Source organism: Haematobia irritans, chromosome 5, assembly GCF_050003625.1.
Source record: "Haematobia irritans isolate KBUSLIRL chromosome 5, ASM5000362v1, whole genome shotgun sequence".
Classification (NCBI taxonomy): domain Eukaryota; kingdom Metazoa; phylum Arthropoda; class Insecta; order Diptera; family Muscidae; genus Haematobia; species Haematobia irritans.
The window spans coordinates 148,330,058-148,357,340 of NC_134401.1; the positions used below are offsets into that span (position 1 = coordinate 148,330,058).

A 27,283-nucleotide genomic window follows, 5' to 3' on the forward strand; every position below is an offset into this window, starting at 1 on the left:
CAATGTAATTAAAATGAAAATGACAAGAAAATTGGCACATTTTCTTACAAACGAAAAAAAAAATATAATTAAATATATTTTTGTCGGATATTTGTGATAGTATACCCATTTTTCTCAGTGATTTTTTTAAGAAAGAAAACTTCTTGAATAATTTTGTCTGTGTAAACTAATCCTTGAATTAGCAGTTTAGAGGGGTACACGCTTTACCTACACCCAAAAAAAAGTGTCTTCGAAACTAAAGGAAACAAGTATATACGGCCGTAAGTTCGGCCAGGCCGAAGCTTATGTATCCTCCACCATGGATTGCGTAGAAACATCTTCTAAACACTGCCATCCACAATCGAATTACTTACGTTGCGGTAACGCTTGTCGATGGCAAGGTATCTTAAAACCTCGTAACACCTTCTTCTAAATTGTATGTAAATCCATACGTGGTATATATTAAATAAAAAAAGATCGATCAAATACGTATATAATTCAGTTTGACAAAATTTTCTATAGACATACAATTTTGACAAAATTTTCTATAGAAATAAAATTTTAACAAAATTTTCTATAGAAATAAAATTTTCAAAAAAATTTTTATAGCAATAAATTTTTAACAAAATGTTTTTTAGAAATAAAATTTTGACAAAATTGTCTACAGAAATAAAATTTTAACAAAATTTTTTATAGAAATAAAATTTTAACAAAATTTTCTATAGAAATAAAATTTTGACAAAATCTTCTATAGAAATAAAATTTTGATAAAATTTTCTATAGAAATAAAATTTTAAAAAAATTTTCTATAGAAATAAAATTTTAACCAAAAATTTTCTATAGAAATAAAATTTTAACAAAATTTTCTATAGAAATAAAATTTTAACAAAATTTTCTATAGAAATAAAATTTTGACAAAATCTTCTATAGAAATAAAATTTTGATAAAATTTTCTATAGAAATAAAATTTTAACAAAAATTTTCTATAGAAATAAAATTTTAACAAAAATTTTCTATAGAAATAAAATTTTGACAAAATTGTATATAGAAATAAACTTTTGACAAAATTTTCTATAGAAATAAAATTTCGGTAGATTATTTTTGTCTCGAGTGGCAACCATGATTATGAACCGATATGCACCAATTTTTGTGTGATTGGAGATCGGCTATATATAACTATAGACCGATAAGGACCAATTTTGGTATGGTTGTCAGCGGCCATATACTAACACCACGTTCCACATTTGAACCGGATCGGATGAATTTCGCTCCTCCTAGAAGCTCCGGAGGTCAAATCTGGAGAACGGATTCTATATAGGGGGGCTATATATAATTGTGGACCGATGTGGACCAATTTTTGCATGGTTGTTAGAGACCATATACCAACACCATGTACCAAATTTCAGCCGGATCGGATGAAATTTGCTTCTCATTGAGAAGCCAAATCTGGGGATCGGTTTATATGGGGGCTATATATAATTATGGACCGATATGGACCACTTTTGGCATGGTTCTTAGAGACCATATACCAACACCATGTACCAAATTTCAGCCGGATCGGATGAAATTTGCTTCTCTTTGAGGTTCCGCAAGCCAAATCTGGGGATCGGTTTATATGGGGGCTATATATAATTATGGACCGATATGGACCACTTTTGGCATGGTTCTTAGAGACCATACACCAACACCATGTACCAAATTTCAGCCGGATCGGATGAAATTTGCTTCTCTTTGAGGCTCCGCAAGCCAAATCTGGGGATCGGTTTATATGGGGGCTATATATAATTATAGACCCATGTGGACCAATTTTTGAGGCTCCGCAAGCCAAATCTGGGGATCGGTTTATATGGGGGCTATATATAATTATGGACCGATATGGACCACTTTTGGCATGGTTCTTAGAGACCATATACCAACACCATGTACCAAATTTCAGCCGGATCGGATGAAATTTGCTTCTCTTTGAGGCTCCGCAAGCCAAATCTGGGGATCGGTTTATATGGGGGCTATATATATTTATGGACCGATGTTGACCAATTTTTGCATGGTTGTTAGAGACCATACCCCAAAACACCATGTACCAAATTTCAGCCGGATCGGATGAAATTTGCGTCTCTTTGAGGCTCCGCAAGCCAAATCTGGGGATCGGTTTATATGGGGGCTATATATAATTATAGACCCATGTGGAACAATTTTTGCATGGTTGTTAGAGACCATATACCAACACCATGTACCAAATTTCAGCAAGATCGGATGAAATTTGCTCCTCTTTGAGGCTTTGCAAGCCAAATCTGGGGATCGGTTTATATGGGGGCTATATATAATTATGGACCGATGTGGACCAATTTTTGCATGGGTGTTGGAGACCATATACCAACATCATGTACCAAATTTCAGCCGGATCAGATGAAATATGCTTCTGTTAGAGGCTCCACAAGCCAAATCTGGGGATCGGTTTATATGGGGGCTATATATAATTATGGACCGATCTGGAGCAATTTTTGCATGAGTGTTAGAGACCATATACCAACACCATGTACCAAATTTCAGCCGGATCGGATGAAATTTGCTTCTCTTAGAGAATTCGCAAGCCAAATCTGAGGGTCCCTTTATATGGGGGCTATACGTAAAAGTGGACCGATATGGCCCATTTGCAATACCATCCGAACTACATCAATAACAACTACTTGTGCCAAGTTTCAAGTCGATAGCTTGTTTCGTTCGGAAGTTAGCGTGATTTCAACAGACGGACGGACGGACGGACATGCTTAGATCGACTCAGAATTTCACCACGACCCAGAATATATATACTTTATGGGGTCTTAGAGCAATATTTCGATGTGTTACAAACGGAATGACAAAGTTAATATACCCCCATCCTATTGTGGAGGGAATAAAAATGTTCATCAATTTAGTTTAGCCAATTTATTTCCATTCAGTTAAATTTTTGTGTGAAATAATAAAATTTATTTGTTTCAGTAAAAAAATCCTAAACTGAAAAAATCCTAAACTGCAGTTAGGAATAGTTCATTAACTAGAATAAGGCATGGCATTTTACTAATACAGTTTTCTTCGCTGGGTATAAGAATTTACTACTGAAAAAGAAAATTTTATTCACTGATAACAAAGCATTCGTAAAAATAAACAAAAACCGAACTAAAACCAAGTTCCCAAAATTTAGTAAGATTTCTTATAAAATGATAATTCTGACTTCCTTTATTATAGAAAGCTTATCATACATACGAATAACACTTGGCATAGAAAAATATTTTAGTTCATTCGTACTAAGAAGTATTCAATCCTTTCAAAACTTAAGGAAACACACTTGTTAGAATATTTAGCTGTTTTTAATCTACGTACACCAAGTAGGTTCTCTTTTATACATATCTCTTATTTTCGATGTTCTCTTTGTCTCATATTTTTACATTCTTTAAGACCGTAATCTGACCATACTCTTTAACATGTGGGGCGAAAGCATTGCTTTGCTTGCCTTTGTTTATGTCTGCTTCGTGTTCACTCATTCTATTACTTTTTGTAAATTCAACTACAATTTCAATTGGCACATTGGTAATATTTTTTTTTTTTCGGTGTAATGAGTTTTTTTTCTTTTGTATAAACTAATAAATGTCATTTGTTCTAAATTGAAAATACATTTTCTTATTGAGATCATAAATATTATTATCGAAACCCTTATACCACCAGAGATAATGCCACAAAATTAACGGCATTTTTAGCCATATTACAAACACATGTTGTTTTGTTGCGCTCTCTCCCTCTCTAGAATGACATAGTTTTCCGAACATTCATTGAAGTCACTGAATGAATTTATCTTTTCGCGCGTGCCTACACAGGAAATTCTCTTAGCCCCACCATCGAACCACCACCACTACCACCATCATCCTCCTTTAGTCAAAGAGTGGCAAACACAAAGCTATTAAAAGTCAAGACCCGAGCATTTGTGCGATATTAAAAATTGTCAAACGCCCGCCTAGCATGATGATGATGATGAGTAATTAAAAGATGCAGAACCAACGAAGAGATCTGTGGGCCAATCACCCAACTACCTCGCTAACTAAAACATTTGCAACATAAGAGTTCGTTTCACTGCGAATCAGTCATTTCACGACAGTCGTCATAACAATCGCGGCGGCGTTCTAGTTTTACAGCGACGCGATTACCAAGAGAGCCGGCAAAACAGAAAAAATATCTTTCTTTAGAATTTTGCAATGATAACAAAATTGTGTGAGCTCGACAAAAGTTGATAAATTGCCCTTTTATGTTTTTAAGTTTTTGTTGTTGCTCTTCAACTATTTCGATATTGTGTTAAAGAAAAAATATTAAGTGTTGTTTGTGTGTTTACAATTTTATTGAACATCAATTTTTGTAATTTTTAATGTGCAATAATGAATCACTAAAGAAAACTATTAAAAGCTGTTTGTGTGTGAGAGGTTTTTTTTTTGGAATTGTATCATTAATATAAAATAAATAAATATTTCAACAATTATTAAATAAAAATATTTAGGAAAAGAAATTAAATCATCTGTGACCTATTAACACATAAAACATTAAATATGAAAACTTTGTGTGGATTACCTTTGAATACTGCCGCCATTGTGGTGGGCTCATTTTCGGCGGTCATTTTCTTTTATGCCAGCATTCATACCACCTATAATTTAGTGGAATTTATGCGACGACCCAAGATCATGGGCCCCGAATGGATTGTTGATCCTGATACGGGGGAAATTAGTCATGGATCTATTGGAGGTAGAAAAGTTACTAAAGGACCCAAAACAACATATACAGGATGGATAATGGATATTGATAGAGGTAAGATATTAAGGGATGAAGAAATAAATAGTTTGATGAGTTGAAAAATCACTGTTAGCTAGACCTTTGCATCCATACATGTTTAGCAGTGTTGCCAATATTTTTCTAAGCCATGTCCCCAAAATCGGCGCTATGAATATGGGCCCCACGAAAATTAGCCCCAAAAACCTAAATGAAGTAAGGCCCCCAAAAAATTATATGGGAAGTAAAGCATTAGATTTAATTTTTGCGGTATTTAAGATTGTTTCTCATACACAGGATGGATAAAGAATATTAATGGAGGTAAGATATTAAGGAATGCAGAAATAAATATGGCTATAAGGTTGATGAGTTGGAAATAACTGTTAGCTAGACATTTGCATCCATACATTTTTAGCAGTGTTACCAGTATTTTTCTAGGCCATGTCCCCAAAATCGGCGCTACGAATATGGGCCCACAAAAATTAGCCCCAAAACCTAAATGAAGTAAGGCCCCAAAAAAATTATATGGGAAATAGAGCATTAGATTTGATTTTTCCGGTATTTAAGGTTTTTTCTTCTATGGACAGAGTCAAAAGACAACGATTTAAAAGACTGCGTCCTATGGACAGAGTCTTCACATGGTCTTTGAAATCAAAATGCACTAAAAATATTACAGTATAAATTAATGTACTTAAATAAAAAGTGGTACAATATGGAAAAATGTAAAAAGTATGTTATTTAGTGGAACAAAACAAGAGAGATACAAAATTATCACCGATTGAAAAATGTGGCAAATTTGCCTCTAAAGTGGCTTAACGGTAACGCTGGATGTCTGCATCCAAGCATTAGTAGCAGTGTTGCCAATATTATTGTAGGTCCCCAAACTCGGTGCTATGAATATGGGCCCCTTGAAAATTTGGCCCAAAACTGAAATAGGACCCAAAAAATTATATGGAAAACAACAACACCAAAAATTATGTTTTTTGGTGAGTAAGTTGAAAATCACCTTAAGCCAGGGCTGTGGGTCCTAACATCAGTAATTGTGTATTTTTCTAGGTAAGGTCCCCAAAATTGGCGCTATGAATATTGGCCACATGTAAATTAGCCTCAAAACTTAAATGTACTTGAACCCAAAAAAATGATATGGAAAACAACAACACTATTTTTTTTTGAGGAGAACTCGTCTGTCTGTGCATCCAAACAATAGTAGCAATGTTGCTAAAAATTTTTCTAGGTCATGTCCCCAAAATCGACGCTATGAATTTTGGCCCCACGAATACTAGCCCCAAAACTTCAATCAAATAGGACCCAAAAAATTATATGGAAAACAACAACACCAAATATTTATTTATGCTTTTTGGGAAAAAGTTGGAAATAACCAAACATTAATAGAAATGTTGCCAGTATTTTTCTAGATCATGTCCCCGAAATCGGCGCTATGAAATATTGGCCCCAAAAACTTAATGAAGTAGAAGCCCAAAAAATGATATGGAAAACAACAACACCAAATGTTTATGTTTTTTGGGGAGTCACTTTATTTTACTTTTTTGGTTCGTTTGCATTATGAAAATAAACCCCAATATTTTAAATGAAAATAAACTTCAATTTCTTTTTGGGACTGTGCTTCGTTTTCTAGTGGGACCTATTGAGGCATTCTGGCCTTTAACAATGGTGGCAACTATACACACTTTTGTTTTTCTAAATAGTATTGTAATCACGGTTGCCACAGTTGGTAGAATAATACCAAAAATGGTAGATATTTTACTGTTTGGTAGAATTATTTATGTTTTGGTAGATTTTGCAAAATAGTCCTCTCCACTTAAAAGCGTACTTCACAAATGTTCTATAAAAATAAAATTTTGACAAAAATTTCCCTAGGAATAACAATTTCACAAAATGTTCTGTAGTAGTAGAAAAATTTGACAAAATTTTCTACAGAAATGAAATTTTGACAAAATTTTCTATAGAAATTAAATTTTGAAAAAATTTTCGATAGAAATAAAATTTTGACAAAATTTTCTATAGAAAAAATTTTTGACAAAATTTTTATAGAAAAAAATTTTGACAAAATTTTCTATAGAAATAAAAATTTCATAAAATTTTCTATAGAAATAAATTTAAAAAAAAAAAATTTCTATAGAAATAAAATGTTGACAAAATTCTCTATAGGAATAAAATTTTGACAAAATTTTCTATAGAAAAAAAAATTTGGAAAAATTTCCTATAAAGATAAAAATTTGACAAAATTTTCTATAGAAATAAAATTTTGATCAAACTTTGTATATAAACAAAAAATTTTGAAAAAAAATTTCAATAGAAATAAAATTTTGACAACATTTTCTATAGAAAAAATTTTTGACAAAATTTTCTATAGAAATAAAAATTTTCTATAGAAATAAATTTTTAAAAAAAATTTCTAAGAAAAAAAATTTTGAACAAACTTTGTATATAAGGTTAGGTTAGGTTATGTGGCAGCCCGATGTATCAGGTTCACTTAGACTATTCAGTCCATTGTGATACCACAGTGGTGAACTTCTCTCTTATCACAGAGTGCTGCCCGATTCCATGTTAAGCTCAATGACAAGGGACCTCCTTTTTATAGCCGAGTCCGAACGGCATTCCACATTCCAGTGAAACCACTTAGAGAAGCTTTGAAACCCTCAGAAATGTCACCAGCACTACTGAGGTGGGATAAGCCACCGCTGAAAAACTTTTTGGTGTTCGGTCGTAGCAGGAATCGAACCAAGGCGGGCATGCTAACCATTGCACCACGGCGGCTCCGTACTTTGTATATAAACAAAATCTTGAAAAAAAACTTTGTATAGAAAGAACATTTTGACAAAATATTCTTTAGAAATGCAATTTTGACAAAATTTTCCATAGAAATAAAATTTTTACAAAATTTCCCATTGAAATAAAATTTGAAAAAAAATCTATAGAAAAATATTTTTGACAAAATTTTCAATTGAAATAAAATTTTGACAAAATTTTCTATAGAAATAAAATTTTGAAAAAATTTTCTATAGAAATAAAATTTTGACAAAATTTTCTATAGAAATAAAATGTTGACAAAATTTTCTATAGACAAAAATTCCGAAACGTTCGTCCATCCAACCATCTTGCAGAGTATAGGGCTTTGCCCAAATAAATTTGACAAACATTCTTTTCCTATGTTGGTTAAGCTACACTTGTAGTTTAGTCAATGCATGGTTTTAAGCTGAAATCAAAAAACAATAATAATGATTGAAGAATAAACCAACAATAACAAAACATCAAAAAATTTTGACAAAATTTTCTATAGAAATACAATTTTTTCCAAATTTTCTACAGAAATAATTTTTTTTACAAAATTTTCTATAGAAATAAAATTTAGACAAAATTGTCGATAGAAATAAAATTTTGTGAAATTTTCTATAAAAATAAAATTTTGACAAAATTTTCTATAAAAATAAAATTTTGACAAAATTTTCTATAAAAATAAAATTTAGACAAAATCTATATGAAATAAAAATTTTACAAAATTTTCTATAGAAATAAAATTTTGATCAAACTTTGTATAGAAACAAAATCTTGAAAAAAAAATTCGTACAGAAACAAAATTTTAACAAAATTTTCCATAACAATAAAATTCTGACAAAATTTTCTATAGAAATAAAATTTTGAAAAAAATTTTCTATAGAAAGAAATTTTTAACAAAATTTTCTAAGAAACGAAATTTGACAAAATTTTATTTCTATAGAAATGCATGGTTTTAAACTGAAATCAAAAAACAATAATAATGATTGAAGAATAAACCAACAATAACTAAACAAAACAGCAAAAAATTTTGACAAAATTTTCTATAGAAATAAAATTTAGACAAAATTGTCGATAGAAATAAAATTTTGTGAAATTTTCTATAAAAATAAAATTTTGACAAAATTTTCTATAAAAATAAAATTTTGACAACATTTTCTATAAAAATAAAATTTAGACAAAATTTCATATAGAAATAAAAATTTTACAAAATTTTCTATAGAAATAAAATTTTGATCAAACTTTGTATAGAAACAAAATCTTGAAAAAAAAATTCGTATAGAAATAAAATTTTAACAAAATTTTCCATAACAATAAAATTCTGACAAAATTTTCTATAGAAATAAAATTTTGAAAAAATAGAAAGAAATTTTTAACAAAATTTTCTAAGAAAAGAAATTTGACAAAATTTTATTTCTACAGAAATAAAAATATAAAAATATAAAATAATAATAAAATTTGGACAAAATTTTCTATAGAAATAAAATTTACACAAAATTGTCTAAGTAAATAAAATTTTGAGAAATTTTCTATAAAAATAAAATTTTGATCAAACTTTGTATAGAATCAAAATCTAAAAAAAAAACTTGGTATAGAAATAAAATTTTGACAAAATTTTCCATAGAAATAAAATTTTTACAAAATTTTTCATAGAAATAAAATTTTTACAAAATTTTCCATAGAAATAAAATTTTGACAAAATTTTCTATAGAAGTAAAATTTTGACAAAATTTTCGATAAGAATAAAATTTGACAAAATTTTCTATAGAAATAAAATTTTCTATGGAAATAAAAATGTGACAAAATTTTATGTAGCAATAAAATTTTGATCAGACTTTGTATAGAAACAAAATCTTGAATAAAAAACTTTGTATAGAAATAAAATTTTGACAAAATTTTCTAGAGAAATAAAATGTTTACAAAATTGTCTATAGAAAAAATTTACAAAATTATCTATAGAAATAAAATGTTGACAAAATTTTCTATAGAAATAAAATATTGATATTAATAACATAAGATATTTTTGTTTGGTAGTTTTTTGGTCAAATATGCTCCAAATTTTGGTAGACTATTTTTGTCTCGAGTGGCGACCGTGATTGTAATGCCTTAAATTTTATTGTTTTGTGGCCGAACTTCGACCGGTATTTAACACTTCCTTGTATGGACAGAGTCCAAAGTGGGCTATCGCAATACCCAAGAGATAGGATTGATTACCTCACGGCCCTTTAATTTAAAAGTGAAAACGATCCCAAATATTATTTTTCATTACCGCTCCCAAAATCCCCAATTTAAACCGAAATGTCAAACAAATCAATTTCGAGGCCCATTTTCTTAACGCCCCTACAAAATCTCCAATTTAACTATTGAGTTAACTATGACCAATAATATTTCTTAAATTTTTCCAAAAATATTTGTCATATAAGTTGATTTACTATTTTACAAATATGGTTTAGCTAAAAATTTCTAAAATTAACCTTCATTCTCTTTCCTGGTGAGTTCGTTTTTTTTAGTGTAGAAAAAGTCCTCTATTAATAATACTCACTAATAAAATATAATAAAACAATATAAAATATAATAAATAAATATATTTATATTTCAGGGGGATTTCATTGGTTTTTTGTTGGCCTCTGTGTGACGTCATTCGTATCATCAATACTTCTGGTTGTAGGAGCGATAAGGGTAAGTACTGTAAAAGTTCATAGACAACACAGTGATGCTACTCATTGCACTTCAATACTCGTTCTACACCATTTCCATGCCGTAGTAAAAGCACGAACAATTGCTAGTTAGGATTTGTTTTGTACTAAAGTCCAAGTAACATAGAATGAAAGTCAGGCGGAACCCACTATATAATGCTCTAAATTTTAATAAATGGAATTTTTATAGACAATTTGATTGAATGGAATTTTTATAGAAATATTTTTTGGAATTCTTATAGAAAATTTCATTGAATTTTTATAGAAATTTTCATTCAATTGGAATTTTTATAGAAAATTTCATTGAAATGGAATTTTTATAGAAAATTTCATTAAAATAATTTTTTATGGAAAATTCCATTAAAGTGGAATTTTTGTAGAAAATTTCATTAAATTGGAATTTTTATAGAAAATTTCATTGAAATGGAATTTCGACAGAAAATTTCATTCAAATGGAATTTTTATAGAAAATTTCTTTGAAATGGAATTTTTATGGAAAATTTCATTGAAATATAATTTTTATAGAAAATTTCATTGAAATTGGAATTTTTATAGAAAATTTCATTGAAATAGAATTCTGTAGAAAATTTCATTAAAATGAAATTTTATTCTAAAATTTCATTGAAATGGATTTTTTATAGAAAATTTCATTGAATAGGAATTTGTATAGAAAATTTCATTGAATAGGAATTTTTATAGAAAATTTCATTGAATAGAAATGTTTATCGAAAATTTCATTCAAATGGAATTTTAAGGGAAAATTTCATTGAAATTAATTTTTTTATGGAAAATTTCATTGAAATGATTTTTTTTATAGAAAATCTAATTGAAATGGAATTGTTATAGAAAATTTCATTAATTTGGAATTTTTATAGAAAATTTCATTAAATTGGAATTTTTATAGAAAATTTCATTGAAATGGAATTTCGACAGAAAATTTCATTCAAATGGAATTTTTATAGAAAATTTCATTGAAATGGATTTTTTATAAAAAATTTCATTGAAATGGAATTTTTATAGAAAATTTCATTGAAATGGATTTTTTATAGAAAATTTCATTGAATAGGAATTTTTATAGAAAATTTCATTGAATAGGAATTTTTTTAGAAAATTTCATTCAAATGGAATTTTTAGAGAAAATTTCATTGAAATGGAATTTTTTTTTAGAAAATTTCATGAAAATGGAATTTTTATAGAAAATTTCATGAATATGGAATTTTTATAGAAAATTTCATTGAAATTGGAATTTTTATAGAAAATTTCATTGAAATGGAATTTTTATAGAAAATTTCATTCAAATGGAATTTTTATAGAATTTATTTGTTTATTCATTATTTATTACAATTCTAAAAACTATAATAAACATTAAAGCACTAGCTACAAAGGCTATCGGCTTTTTTATAGAAAATTTCATTGAAATAGAACTATATAAAATATAGAAAATTTAACTGATTTTTTTTAAGAAAATTTCATTGAAATGGATTCCTTGGAGAAAATTACACTAAATTGGAATTTTTATAGAATATTTCATTAAAATGGAATTTTTATAGAAAATTTCATTAAAATGGAATCTTTATAGAAAATTTCATTAAATTGGAATTTTATAGAAAATTTCATTGATATTGATTTTTTATAGAAAATTTCATTGAAATGGATTTTTTATAGAAATTTTCATTGAATAGGAATTTTTATAGAAAATTTCTTTGAAATGGAATTTTTATAGAATTTATTTATTTATTCATTATTTATTACAATTCTAAAAACTGTAATAAACATTAAAGCACTAGCCACAAAGGCTATCGGTTTTTTTTTATAGAAAATTTCATTAAAATGGATTTTTTATAGAAAATTTAATTAAAATGGATTTTCTATAGAAAATTTCATTAAAAACGAATTTTTATAGAAAATTTCATTGAAATGCATTTTTTTATGGAAAATTTCATTGAACTGATTTTTTATAAAAAATCTAATTGAAATGGAAATTTTTATAGAAAATTTCATTGAAATGGAATTTTTATAGAAAATTTCATTGAAATGGAACTTTTATAGAAAATTATTGAAATTGATTTTAAAGAAAATTTAACTGATTCTTTTTTAAAGAAAATTTCATTGAAATGGATTTGTTGGAGAAAATTTCACAAAATTGGAATTTTTATAGAAAATTTCATTAAAATGATTGTTTATGGAAAATTTTATTGAAATGAATTTTTTTATGGGAAATTTCATTGAAATGGATTTTTTTATAGAAAATCTAATTGAAATGGAATTGTTATAGAAATTTTCATTAAAATAGAATTTTTGTAGAAAATTCCATTAAATTTGAATTTTTATAGAAAATTTCATGAAAATGGAATTTGTATAGAAAATTTCATTGAATTGGAATTTTTATAGAAAATTTAATTGAAATGGAATTTTTATAGAAAATTTCATTGAAATCGAATTTTTATAGAAAATTTCATTGAAATGGAACTTTTATAGAAAATTTCATTGAATTGGAACTTTTATAGAAAATGTAACTGAATTTTTTTTAAAGAAAATTTCATTGAAATGGATTTGTTATTGTTGTTGAATTTTTATAGAATATCTCATTAAAATGGAATTTTTATTGAAATATTGTTTGGAATTTTTATAGACATTTTTTATTTAATTTTTATAGAAAATTTTATTAAAATGGAACATTTATAAAAAATTTCACTGAAATGGATTTGTTAGAAATAATTTCAGTGAAATGGAATTTTAGCAAATTTTTTACTATACTATAAATAAAATAAATTCTTTCAATGTAGTTTCGTAAATATTTCTTTCCAAATTTCAATTTTCAGAATAATCGCAAACTCTTAGTACCATGGCTTGTAACCGGTACCGTGACTCTAGTTGGTCTGAGTTTATGTTTAATCTACACCATCTACCTGTTCATCATCTACAGTCTAAATGGATGGTGTGTGGAAGGAAATATGGTCATTGTACTTTTCGTGTCAATAATATCACTGGGTAAGTTATTCTATATTATATAGAATTCCACAAATAAACAAACTTTTAAGTTTGAATACCAAATTCATCAAAATTTTACACTCAAAAAAAAGTGAACTCACTATTTCACTAAAGCCAATTTAACTATATTTTAGTTCATGAAATTATTATATTTGGAGAAGGTTTCATTTACACTAATAATTTTTTGCGTACGTTAGTTAAATGAACTAAAAGACGGGAAATAATTATACACAAATTTAGCAAAATGATTTACTAAATTCGTACTTCTCACAAAATAGTTCATTATTTCTTTAAATTTGTAAATTTTACTACAACAGCGTCCATCATGAACTTCGTATGTCACTAAAGACATTCTTGCAATTTCGAACTCCAATTTTTTCCTTCAAACTACAAAATTTTCTTTAAAAAGTGAAAAAAATTATTTATGTCTAATAAATTTTCTTGAATTTGTCGAAAAATATTTACTTATTTTTGTGATATCGGCGTGATGCCAGCGCTTGTAACTCTGTTTAGTTAAAAATTTCTAAAACTATTCAAAATTTTCTAAAAATAGTGAAAAGTTTTCTTCCTGGTGGGTTCACTGTTTTTTCAGTGTAAAATTACTGCACAACTGTATGATTAACTAGCAAGTGATGACAAAATTGAAAGATTTTCTTTAAGTGGTAAAAGTGAAATGAAATTTAAAAACAAAAATGGTTATATTTTAATCCCAACCAAGCAATGTGTCATCAATCATGTCCATATGTTATGTTCGCGAGGGTGGTGTCTATTTTTGTTGGCACAAATTCAATTTCATCCCATGTCGGCTATACATGAAATGCCACCACAATTAGCAATTTTATAGGCCAACATCGGACCTTGACATCAAATTCTTCGATATCATTTAATGAGTGTGTGGGTGTGTGGGTGTGTGTGAGAAGTTCTGGAGAGACTATTTTCCCCATCTGATGAATTTTAAATGAAAGTGCATTTTCCATTAGGTTCACACACATCATTGTAGACAATTACAAAGTACAAATTGACAATGTTATATTAGAGTGTAACGATTAAAGAATCATTTTTCTTCATATGCTATGAAAACATTTGATTGATATTTAAAAGCTGGGTCTAAAATTCATTTAAAATCTAAGATATATCGAAAAAGTTCACGCCAATATATTCCCAATAAAAAAAAGTTAATTGAAAACAATTAATTTTTTAATCAAATTAAAAAATAAAGTCAATTAAGAGAGAGAATGAAAACTTTTAAGTTTTTAATTAAAATATTAAGATAATTAATATTTTAACTAAAAAATAAAAACACTTACAATCATTTTCATTTTGTTTATCAAAAATTTCGTTTCCCAGAAAATAAATTCATTTGTTTACGGCAGTATGAAAATATGCCCCTTGATAATGAGCCCCAAAACTCGAATAGAACAGGGACCAAAATTTGGGGTGACGCTTTTTAATCAATATAAGCCCCAAAAAGCAGATGTGTCGAAAATCGACTCTAAAATTTAAGATGAAGGATTTTTTTGTAAAATTTACAAAACTTAAGACATTATGAACAATTTTGTGGGAAAGTCAATTTTATAAAATTTTTTTCTTCATGTAACAAAATGTTTTCGTTTTTAGTTTAGTTAAATTATTAAAGTGTAAGATTTTTTTGTTTTAATATTGGACAAATTTTAAATAAACCATAATAATTTCCATGAACTAAAATAAAGTTAAGTCGGGTACTAAACCCTTCTCTGTCTGTCTGTTGTAAGTACGCCACAGGCTTCAACAATGGCGCTATTGTCCTGTAATTTGGCACAGATTCGTTTTTTGTTAGCAGACAAGTCACGTACGAAGATTTGCGATATCGGTCCAGGTTTTGATATAGCCCCCATTTTATACCTCCCGATTTAGGGTCTTGGGCTCTAGAAACAGTATTTTCAATCCGATTTGCCTCATATTTGAAATCGAGAGGTATTTTGGGACCAAAAATAGGAGTGTCGAAAATGGTGCCAATCGGTCCAGGTTTTGATATAGCACCCCCCATATAAACCGACTCCCCCGACATGGGGTCTTGGGTTTATAGAAACCGTATTTTCTATCCGATTTCCATGAAATTGGAAATCTTAAAGTATTTTAGCAATAAACAAGTATATACGGCCGTAAGTTCGGCCAGGCCGAAGCTTATGTACCCTCTACAATGGATTGCGTAGAAACTTCTACTGAAGACTGTCATCCACAATCGAATTACTTGGGTTGCGGTAACACTTGCCGATGGCAAGGTATCTTAAAACTTCCTAACACCGTAATATATACCACATAGTCCATACGTGGTATATATTAAACTAAAAAAGGCCGATTAAATTCGTATATAATTAAGTTTAAAGCTTTTATAGAAATAAAATTTTGACAAAATAACATTTTGACAACATTTTCTATAGAAGTAAAATTTGGAAAAAAATTTTCTATAGAAATAAAATTTGGAAAAAAATTTTCTATAGAAATAAAATTTTCACAAAATTTTCTATAGAAATAAAATTATGACAAATTTTTATATAGAAATAACATTTTGACAACGTTTTCTATAAAAATAAAATGTTCATAGATTATTTTTGGCTCGAGTGGCTACCATGATTATGAACCGATATGGACCAATTTTTGTGTGATTGGGGATCGGCTGTATATAACTATAGACCGATATGGACCAATTATGGCATGGTTATACGCGGCCTGATACTAACACCATGTTGCAAATTTCAACCGGATCGGATGAATTTTGCTCCCCCAAGAGGCTCCGGAGATAAAATCTGGGGAACGGTTTATATGGGGGGCTATCTATAATTATGGACCGATATGGACCAATTCTTGCGTGTTTGTTAGAGACCACGTTCTAACACCACGTTGCAAATTTCTACCGGATCGGATGGATTAAGCTCCTCCAAGAGGTTCCGGAGGACAAATCTGGGGATCGATTTATATGGAGCTATATATAATTATGGACTGATATGGACCACTTTTGGCATGGTTGTTAGAGACAATATACTAACACCACGTACCAAATTTCAATCGGATCGGATGACTTTTGCTCCTTTAAGAGCCTCCGGAGGTCAAATCTGGGGAACGGTTTATATGGGGGCTATATATAATTGTGGGCCGATGTGGAGCAATTTTTGCATGGTCATTAGTGAACATATACCAGCACCATATACCAAATTTCAGCCGGATCGGACGAAATTTGGGTCTCTTAGGGGCTCCGCAATCTAAATCGGGCGATCGGTTTATATGGGGGCTATATGTAATTATGGACCGATATGGACCAACTTTTGCATGGTTGTTAGAGACCATATACTAACACCATGTACCAAATTTCAGCCGGATCGGGTGAAATTTGCTTCTCTTAGAGCCATCGCAAGCCGAATTTGGGGGTCCGTTTATATCGGGGTTATACGTAAAAGTGGACCGATATGGCTCATTTACAATATCATCTGACCTACATCAATAACAACTACTTGTGCCAAGTTTCAAGTCGATAGCTTGTTTCGTTCGGAAGTTAGCGTGATTTCAACAAACGGACGGACGGACATGCTCAGATCGACTCAGAATTTCACCACGACCCAGAATATATATACTTTATGGGGTCTTAGAGCAATATTTCGATGTGTTACAAACGGAATGACAAAGTTAATATACCCCCATCCTATGGTGGAGGGTATAAAATAGGTGTGCCGACAATGGTGGGTATCGGTCCATGTTTTGGTATGTCCCCCATATAGACCGATCTCCCGATTTTACTTCTTGGGCTTATAGAAATCGTATTTTCTGCCCGATTTCCCTGAAATTGGAAATCTGGAGGTATTTTAGAACCATAAAGAGGTGTGGCCAAAATGGTGAGTATCGGTTCATGTTATGGTATAGCCACCATATAGACCGATCTCCCGATTTTACTTCTTGGGTTTCTAGAAACCATAGTTTCTATCCGATTTGCCTGAAATTGGAACAAGAGAGGTATTTTAGAACCATAAAGAAATGTGTCAAAAATGGTGAGTATCAGTCCATGTAGACCCCCATATAGACCGATCTCCCGATTCAATTTTGCGGGCTTCTAGAAATCGAAGTTTTTGTCCAATTTGTCTGAAATCGAAAATCTAGAGGTATTTTAGAACCATAAAGAGGTGTGCCAAAAATGGTGAGTATCGGTCCATGTTTTGGTATAGCCCCATATAGACCGATCTCCCGATTTTACTTCTTGGGTTTCTAGAAACCGTAGTTTTTATTCAATTTGCCTGAAATTGAAAATCTAGAGGTATTTTAGAACAATATAGAGGTGTGGCAAAAATAGTGAGTATCAGTCCATGTTTTGGTATAGCCACCATATAGACCGATCTCCCGATTTTACTTCTTGGGCCTCTAGAAACCATAGTTTCTATCCGATTTGCCTGAAATTGGAACAAGAGAGGTATTTTTGAACCATAAAGAGATGTGCCAAATATGGTGTGTATCGGTCCATATTTTGGTATAGCCCCCATATAGACCGATCTCCCGATTTTATTTCTTGGGCTTCTAGAAACCGTAGTTTTCATCCAATTCACCTGAAATTTTAAATCTAGAAGTATTTTAGAACCATATAGAAGTGTGTTAAAAATGGTGAGTATTTGTCCATGTTTTGGTATAGCCCCCATATAGACCGATGTCCCGATTTTACTTCTTGAGCTTCTAGAAACCGTAGTTTTCAATCAATTTGCCTGAATTTTGTAATCTAGAGGATTTTTTGTATAACACCTATTTGGGGTCTGGATTCTGTAGGTTTTCAGAACCACAATTAGGTTTTCCGAAATTATCAAGTAATCCGCTACGACGAACATTTTTCAAAGGAAACTATTATATTTTATTCATGGTGGTGGGTATTTAAAATTCGGCCCGACCTAACTTAGTGCTGTGTATACTTGTTTTAGTAGGACAAATAATTTTGTGTTATTTTATTTTGAAAATTTAAAAAAAAAAAATCTTTCGATTTCTTGTCGATTTTGTAGCTTGAAAATTTTGTCATAAAAAATCGTTATATTCTATTTTAAATCCTTCTTAAATAACTCTATTAAATACAATCTAATTTAATAATAACTTATTTCCATTTTATGTATTTTTTCTTTCAGCTTTACAACTATATTTTTGGCTTGGAATTCAAAAACTCTTTATGAATCTAACGGACTATCGTGAAAGATTGAAAATATTACCTACCACAGTGCCACTATATGCCCAAGATGAAGGTTTCTACTAGAAAACCTACAACAATGTGTAATAATAGAAATCAGTGAATCATCGATTTTTTTTTTTTGTAAAAAAATTAAATACGAATATAAATTCTATCATCTCGAATGTCATTTACAATGGACCGAAGGAAGAACGAAGACTTTGTAAACATTTCTTGTCTAAAAATTCATTTATATGAATTTATTTGTATAGCTTTCCTAATATGTACATTATTAGCATTAAGAAGGAAAAAAAATTGTTATTTGTTTATGTGAAGAAATCCTCATAAAAATAATATTAAAAAGTAATTCCAATTGTCATTATTGTAGTTCCAAATTTCTATATGGCTTCTTATGGTATAAAATCCTCCCAAAAAACAATGGCGTCACTAATCTAACACCACAGTCACTGTCAAAATATTTTGATTGGCAGCAACAAACATAAAATAAAATTAAAGAAAGAAAAAAAAAAGAAATGAAAATTAAATAAATGTATGACAATTATTTGTTTGTAAATAGTTCTGCATGCATATGAAAGAAAATTGCGGCATAATAGAGTGGGCCGCTACAAAAGCCCAGAAAAATAATATGTGGCAATGGTTTGGTTTCCCCTCAGTATATTTTCTTATTATAAATTATTATAATTTAAATGAATATGTGATTTTTTATATATATATATATATATATATATATATATATATATATATATATATATATATATATATATATATATATATATATATATATATATATATATATATATATATATATATATATATATATATATATATATATATATATATATATATATATATATATATATATATATATATATATATATATATATATATATATATATATATATATATATATATATATATATATATATATATATATATATATATATATATATATATATATATATATATCTTCTATATTTTTAAAATTCAAAGTATGTTTGTTTATTTGTTGGTATGTTCCGGGTAAGTTTGGAAACGTCTGAATCGATTTACTTGAAACTTTCAGAAATCGTAGGGAGCGCTCATGTGGTGAAAATAGGGTGTCTCATTTTTTGACACCTGGTCGCGGAGGGGGACATCCCCTTTGTCCGACTTTTTGAAAATTGGACCAGAGTTGAACGATTTGCTTAAAATTTTCATTGAAGGTTGGAGTTGGCATCCAGACAAAGATCCGCTACTTTATTTTTTGATATTTGGTCGAGGAGGGGGACGGACCTCCCCTTTGTCCGACGTTTTTTTAAAGTACAGTGAAAAAACTAAAGTTCTCTGATTTACTTGAGATTTGCACAGAACATAAGGTTATGAAATTAATATGGGGTACCTGATTTGTTCATATGTGGACGGGGAAGGAGACATCCTTCTTGCCCGACTTTTCGAAACTTGGAACAAAATTATCCGATTTGCTTGAAATTTTCAGGGAAGGTTGAAGGAAGTGTCTAGACAAAAATCCACAACTTTATTTTTCTATATTTGATGGGGGAGGTGGGCCTCCGCTTTGTCCGACTTTTTTAAAGTAAACAAAACTAAAGTCCTCCGACTGAAATTTTACGGAAAAACAGGGTTGAGGTTATGAAGTTTATATCAGGTTCTTGATTTTTAATAGTTGGTCGGGAAATAATAAAAGGGCATAGGGAGACATCCGCTCATCCTTAAGTATATACAGAGAAGCAATTAAACTTTTCCAATTTACTTTACGAGGTTATGAAATTAATATTTGATACTTGATTTTGTGATATTTGGACGGGAAGAGGGGCCGCCCCTTGCCCTGCTGTTTGAAAATTAGGCTTATAATTTGCTTGACATTTTCTAGGACGCTTACACAAGATGCGCTACATCACTTTTCGATGTTTGGTCGGGGAAGGGGACCTCCTCTAAAACTGAAAAAACTAAAATTCTCAAGTTTTCTTGATATTTACACATTTTGACAAAATTTTCTATGAAACTAAATTTTTAACGAAATTGTCTATATTTAGAAATAAATTTTTGACAAAATTTTCTATGGACATAAAATTTTTACAAAATTTCTATAGACATAAAATTTTGAGAAAATTTTCTATATAAATAAAAATTTGACAACATTTTCTATAGAAATAAAATTTTGACAAAATTTTGTATAGAAATGAAATTTTGATTTAATTGCAATTTTGCACAGGGATTAGAATAAGCATTGTAGCTATGCGTGCCAAATTTGGTTGAAATCGGTTCAGATTTAGATATATCTCCCATAAAAAGCTTTCGCCCGATTTACACTCATATGACTACAGAGGCCAATTTTTAACTCCGATTTAGTTGAAATTTTGCACAGGAAGTAGAACTAGCATTGTTGCTATGCGTGCCAAATTTGGTTGAAATCGCTTCAGATTTAGATATAGCTCCCATTTCACCCCACCCAATTTTCTATAGAAATAAAATTTTGACAAAATTTCTATAGAAATACAATTTTGACAAACTTTTCTATAGGAATAAAATTTGTGACAAAATTTTCGATTAAAAAAAATTTTTGGCAAAATGTTCTATATTAATGAAAATTTACAAAATTTTCTCTAGAAATATAGTAATGAAATTTTGACAAAATTTTCTATAGAATGAAATTTAGACAAAATTTTCTATAGAATTGACGTTTGATAAAATTTACTATTGAAATAAAATTTTGACAAAATTTTTTATAGAAATAAAACTTTAACAAAATTTTTTATAGAATTAAACTTTTGACAACATTTTCTATAGAAATAAAATTTTGATAAAAGTTTCCATAGAAATAAAATTTTGACTAAATTTTCTATAGAAATAAAATTTTAACAAAATTTTCTATAGAAATAAAAGTTTGACAAAATTTCTATAGAAATAAAATTTTTGACTAAATTTTCGATTGAAAAAAATTTTAGCAAAATTTTCTATAGTAATGAAAATTGACAAAATTTTCTCTAGAAATATAGTAATGAAATTTTGACAAAATTTTCTATAGAAATAAAATTTTGACAAAATTTCTATAGAAATACAATTTTGACAAAATTTTTAATACAAATAAAATTTTGACAAAATTTTCTATAGAAATAAAATTTTTACAAAATTTTCTATAGAAATAAGAGTGTTGACAAAATTTTCCATAGTAATAAAATTTTGACAAAATTTCTATAGAAATACAATTTTGACAAACTTTTCTATAGAAATAAAATTTTTGACTAAACTTTCGATTGAAAAAAAATTTAGCAAAATTTTCTATAGTAATGAAAATTGACAAAATTTTCTCTAGAAATATAGTAATGAAATTTTGACAAAATTTTCTATAGATTGAAATCTAGACAAAATTGTCTATAGAATTGAAGTTTGACAAAATTTATAGAAATAAAATTTGGACAAAATTTCTATAAAAATACAATTTTGACAAAATTTTGTATACAAATAAATTTTGACACAATTTGTCATTGAAATAAAATTTTAACAAAGTTTTCTTTAGAAATAAAATTTTTGACAAAATTTTCGATTGAAAAAAAAATTGGCAAAATTTTTTATAGTAATGAAAATTGACAAAATTTTCTCTATATATATAGTAATAAAATTTTGACAAAATTTTCTATAGAATGAAATTTAGACAAAATTTTCTATAGAATTGAAGTTTGACAAAATTTACTATAGGAATAAAATTTTGACAAAATTTTCTATAGAGATAAAACTTTAACAAATTTTTTTATAGAATTAAAATTTTGAGAAAATTTTCTACAGAAATACAATTTTGATAAAAGTTTCCATAAAAATAAAATTTTGACTAAATTTTCTAAAAAAATTAATTTTAACAAAATTTTCTATAGAAATACAATTTTGACAAAATTTCTATAGAAATACAATTTTGACAAAATTTTGATAAAATTTTGACAGGGTTTTCTTTAGAAATAAAATTTTTGACAAAATTTTCGATTGAAAAAAAAATTTGGCAAAATTTTCTATAGTAATGAAAATTGACAAAATTTTCTCTATATATATAGTAATGAAATTTTGACAAAATTTTCTATAGAATGAAATTTAAACAAAATTTTCTACAGAATTGAAGTTTGCCAATATTTACTATAGAAATAAAATTTTGACAAAATTTTCTATAGAAATAAAACTTTAACAATTTTTTTTATAGAAATAAACTTTTGACAAAATTTTCTATAGGAATAAAATTTTGATAATAATTTCCATAGAAATAAAATTTTGACAAAATTTTCTATAGAAATCAAATTTTAACAAAATTTTCTATAGAAATAAAATTTTGACAAAATTTCTATAGAAATACAATTTTGACATAATTTTGACAAAATTTCCAACAGAATTGAAATTTTGACAATATTTTCTATAGAAATGGAATTTTGACAAAATTTTCTAAAGAAGTAAAATTTTGACAAAATTTTCTATAGAAATAAGAGTGTTGACAAAATTTTCTATAGAAATAAAATTTTGACAAAATTTCTATAGAAATACAATTTTGTCAAACTTGTCTATAGAAATAAAATTTTAACAAAATTTTCTATAGAAATAAGAGTGTTGACAAAATTTTCCATAGTAATAAAATTTTGACAAATTTTCTATAGAAATACAATTTTGACAAAAGTTTCTATAGAAATAAAATTTTGACAAAATTTACTACAAAAATAAAATTTTGACAAACTTTCTATGGAAATAAAATTTTGACAAAATTTTTTATAGAAATACAATTTTGACAAAATTTGCTATAGAAATAAAATTTTGACAAATTTTTCTATAGAAATAAAATTTTGACAAAATTTTCTATAGAAATACAATTTTGACAAAATTTTCTATAGAAATAAAATTTTGACAAAATTTACTACAAAAATAAAATTTTGACAAACTTTCTATAGAAATAAAATTTTGACAAAATTTGCTATAGAAATAAAATTTTGACAAATTTTTCTATGGAAATAAAATTTTGACAAAATTTTCTATAGAAATAACATTTTGACAAAATTTCTATAGAAATACAATTTTGACAAAATTTTGACAATATTTTCTATAGAAATGAAATTTTGACAAAATTTTCTAAAGAAATAAAATTTTGACAAAATTTTCTATAGAAATAAGAGTGTTGACAAAATTTTCTATAGAAATAAAATTTTGACAAAATTTCTATAGAAATACAATTTTGTCAAACTTGTCTATAGAAATAAAATTTTAACAAAATTTTCTATAGAAATAACATTTTGACAAAATATTCTATAGAAATAAAATTTTGACGAAATTTTCTATAGAAATACAATTTTGACAAAAGTTTCTATAGAAATAAAATTTTGACAAAATTTACTACAAAAATAAAATTTTGACAAACTTTCTATAGAAATAAAATTTTGACAAACTTTCTATAGAAATAAAATTTTGACAAAATTTGCTATAGAAATAAAATTTTGACAAATTTTTCTATAGAAATAAAATTTTGACAAAATTTTCTATAGAAATAACATTTTGACAAAATTTCTATAGAAATACAATTTTGACAAAATTTTGACAATATTTTCTATAGAAATGAAATTTTGACAAAATTTTCTAAAGAAATAAAAATTTGACAAAATTTTCTATAGAAATAAGAGTGTTGACAAAATTTTCTATAGAAATAAAATTTTGACAAAATTTCTATAGAAATACAATTTTGTCAAACTTGTCTATAGAAATAAAATTTTAACAAAATTTTCTATAGAAATAACATTTTGACAAAATTTTCTATAGAAATAAAATTTTGACGAAATTTTCTATAGAAATACAATTTTGACAAAAGTTTCTATAGAAATAAAATTTTGACAAAATTTACTACAAAAATAAAATTTTGACAAACTTTCTATAGAAATAAAATTTTGACAAAATTTTGTATAGAAATACAATTTTGACAAAATTTGCTATAGAAATATAATTTTGACAAATTTTTCTATAGAAATAAAATTTTGACAAAATTTTCTATCGAAATACAATTTTGACAAAATTTTCTATAGAAATAAAATTTTGACAAAATTTTCTAAAGAAATAAAATTTTGACAATAGAAATTACATTTTGAAAAATTTTCTATAGAAATAAAGTTTTTATAAAAGTTTCCATAGAAATACAATTTTGACAAAATCTTCTTTAGACATAACAAAATTTTTTGACAAAATTTTCATATAGAAATAAAATTTTTCTATAGAAATAAAATTTCGACAAAATTTTCTATAGAAATAAAAGTTTGACAAAATTTTCGATAGAATTGAAATTTGACAAAATTTTCTATAGAAATCAAAATTTTGACAAAATTTTCTATAGAAATAAAATTTTTACAAAATTTTCTATAGAAATAACATTTTGACAAAATTTCTATAGAAATACAATTTTGACAAAATTTTCACCAGAATTGAAATTTTGACAATATTTTCTATAGAAATGAAATTTTGACAAAATTTTCTAACGAAATAAAATTTTGACAAAATTTTCTATAGAAATAAGAGTGTTGACAAAATTTTCTATAGAAATAAAATTTTGACAAAATTTCTATAGAAATACAATTTTGTCAAACTTGTCTATAGAAATAAAATTTTAACAAAATTTTCTATAGAAATAAAATTGTGACAAAATTTTCTATAGAAATAAAATGTTGACAAAATTTTCTATAGAAATAAAATTTCGACGAAGTTTTCTATAGAAATACAATTTTGACAAAAGTTTCTATAGAAATAAAATTTTGACAAAATTTACTACAAAAATAAAATTTTGACAAACTTTCTATAGAAATAAAATTTTGACAAAATTTTGTATAGAAATACAATTTTGACAAAATTTGCTATAGAAATAAAATTTTGACAAATTTTTGTAAGATTCTGGTCACCTTATTCCCCTCTATTACAATCCCAATACTATTCTCCTCTTTGTACTTTTGTCTTATTCTTTTTGATCTTGTTAAATCTCTCCTTTTGTAAACCTCCTTGAATAAAGATCGTTTTGTTTTACTCGTGTACTTAATCGTGTTCTTATTTAATTCCGCTTTACACCCACATAGGTTATGGGCCCAGCGTGCCAAAAAGTTAAATAAGAAATATTAAGTCGGTCGAGAATTTGTTAAAACGGAAAATTTTTGTTAAAAATTCGTGGTTTTTGAATTGTGAAAAATGTCCGGTTCGCTACAAATAGAAAAGTTAAATGGAGACAACTATTCCAGTTGGGCAATTCATATGAGAAGCCTTCTCATAACTATGGATTACTGGTCAGCAGTTGAAAGTGCTTGTCCTATATCGGCTACTGTAGAGGAAAAGGAGTTTTGGAGGGTGATGGACATGAAGGCATTGGCCACAATTACCCTGAGTATAAAGCCATCAGAATTAGTCCATGTGAAAAAATGTAAGACTGCTAAAGATGCTTGGAATACTTTAAGCAGCATTTACGTAACGAAAGATCCAGCTCGGAAGGTAACCTTATTCAAACGGTTAGTTAGATTTAAAATGCAAGAGGGATTATCGTTTACACAACAAATTAATGAATTTACGAGCCTCGTCGATTCCCTGAAAGAAATCGATATAACCATTCCAGAAGACTTTGTAAGTATTGTCTTGCTGTGTAGTCTACCTGAAGACTACGAGAGTTTTGTTGTTGCTGTAGAAAGCAGAGACACGTTACCTCCATTTGACCGTCTCAAGGTCAAAATATTAGAAGAATCCCAAAGACGCGGAGAAAGAGAGAATGTGGGGGAGGAACATGTATTCGCCGCAAATTCCAAGAATAAGTCAAACTCTAAAAGAAGACAAAGCGAAAAAGACAATGATGAAAATCGAAAAAAGAACATCAAGTGCTATGCGTGCGGAAAGCGGGGGCACATCAAGTCGCAATGCAGATTAAACACCCACAACAACAACAACAAGTCAATGATGATGAATGCAAGCGAGAAAGAAATATGCTCCAACAACAAGCAATGGATATTAGACAGTGGAGCGTCATCACACATGAGTGGGGATAAGTCGTTGTTCTCTTCGTTAAGAGAGCATAAACAAAACATTTCATTAGCATCGGGAGATCATATGTATGCAGCGGGGATAGGTGATGTAAACATAAAATCGGCATTTACCGACATCACTTTATCTAATGTGCTCTTTGTACCAGAGTTGAGTGCCAACTTTTTGTCGGTGTCAAAAATTATTGAGCATGGAAATCAGGTGTATTTTTCAAAAGAGAAAATAGCTGCAATGACAAAGAAAGGTGAAATGATTTTTAAAGCAAAGGCTCAATCAGGTATTTTTGTTGTGGAATTAGATAAAAACGAAAAATTGATGATGGCAAAACCAAATGATTGTGTTCTCTGGCATAAAAGGTATGGTCACCTTAATATGAGAGACATGCAGAAACTCAGAAACAAAGAAATGGTACGTGGTATGTCAATGGAATTATTCGAACCAAATGATTTTTCGTGTATGACCTGTTCAATGTGTAAAATCACGGTGCAACCATTCCAGAAATACAACGAAAGTTTTTCAAAAAGACCATTGGAATTGGTACACACCGATATTTGTGGGCCGATGAGAATTTGTAGTGGAAGTGGTTCACGATATTTTATATCGTTTATAGATGATTTTTCAAGATTCACTACAGTGTATTTTTTGAAGAAAAAGAGTGAAGCCCTAAATGTTTTTAAAATGTTCAAAATCAATGCTGAGAAACAAACTGGCTGTGTTTTGAAAACATTACGTAGTGATAATGGTACCGAGTATCTCAGTAATGATTTTCAAAGATTTTTGAAGGATGAAGGCATAAACCATCAAACTACTGTCATTTATACCCCTCAGC

The 27,283-nt window shown here is 27.9% G+C and overlaps 1 protein-coding gene across 1 annotated transcript; it reads left to right on the top strand.

Annotated features, from left to right (window-relative positions):
* Nucleotides 1-4,016: 4,016 nt before the first annotated feature.
* On the top strand, nucleotides 4,017-18,979 carry LOC142240640 (uncharacterized). Its single transcript, XM_075312347.1, has 5 exons — nucleotides 4,017-4,219; nucleotides 4,502-4,806; nucleotides 10,163-10,242; nucleotides 13,082-13,250; nucleotides 18,380-18,979. The coding sequence occupies exons 2-5, from the start codon at nucleotides 4,551-4,553 to the stop codon at nucleotides 18,502-18,504; spliced, it is 630 nt and encodes a 209-aa protein (XP_075168462.1). The 5' UTR covers nucleotides 4,017-4,219; nucleotides 4,502-4,550; the 3' UTR covers nucleotides 18,505-18,979.
* Nucleotides 18,980-27,283: the final 8,304 nt, after the last annotated feature.

What these genes read in the sequence shown, in the direction of transcription:
- LOC142240640 (XM_075312347.1), top strand. Translation starts at nt 4,551, where the DNA reads ATGAAAACTTTGTGTGGATTACCTTTGAATACTGCCGCCATTGTGGTG. An exon ending in GATAATGGATATTGATAGAG is followed by an intron (nt 4,807 to 10,162) that starts GTAAGATATTAA and finishes TTTATATTTCAG; the next exon opens with GGGGATTTCATTGGTTTTTT. An exon ending in TGGTTGTAGGAGCGATAAGG is followed by an intron (nt 10,243 to 13,081) that starts GTAAGTACTGTA and finishes TTCAATTTTCAG; the next exon opens with AATAATCGCAAACTCTTAGT.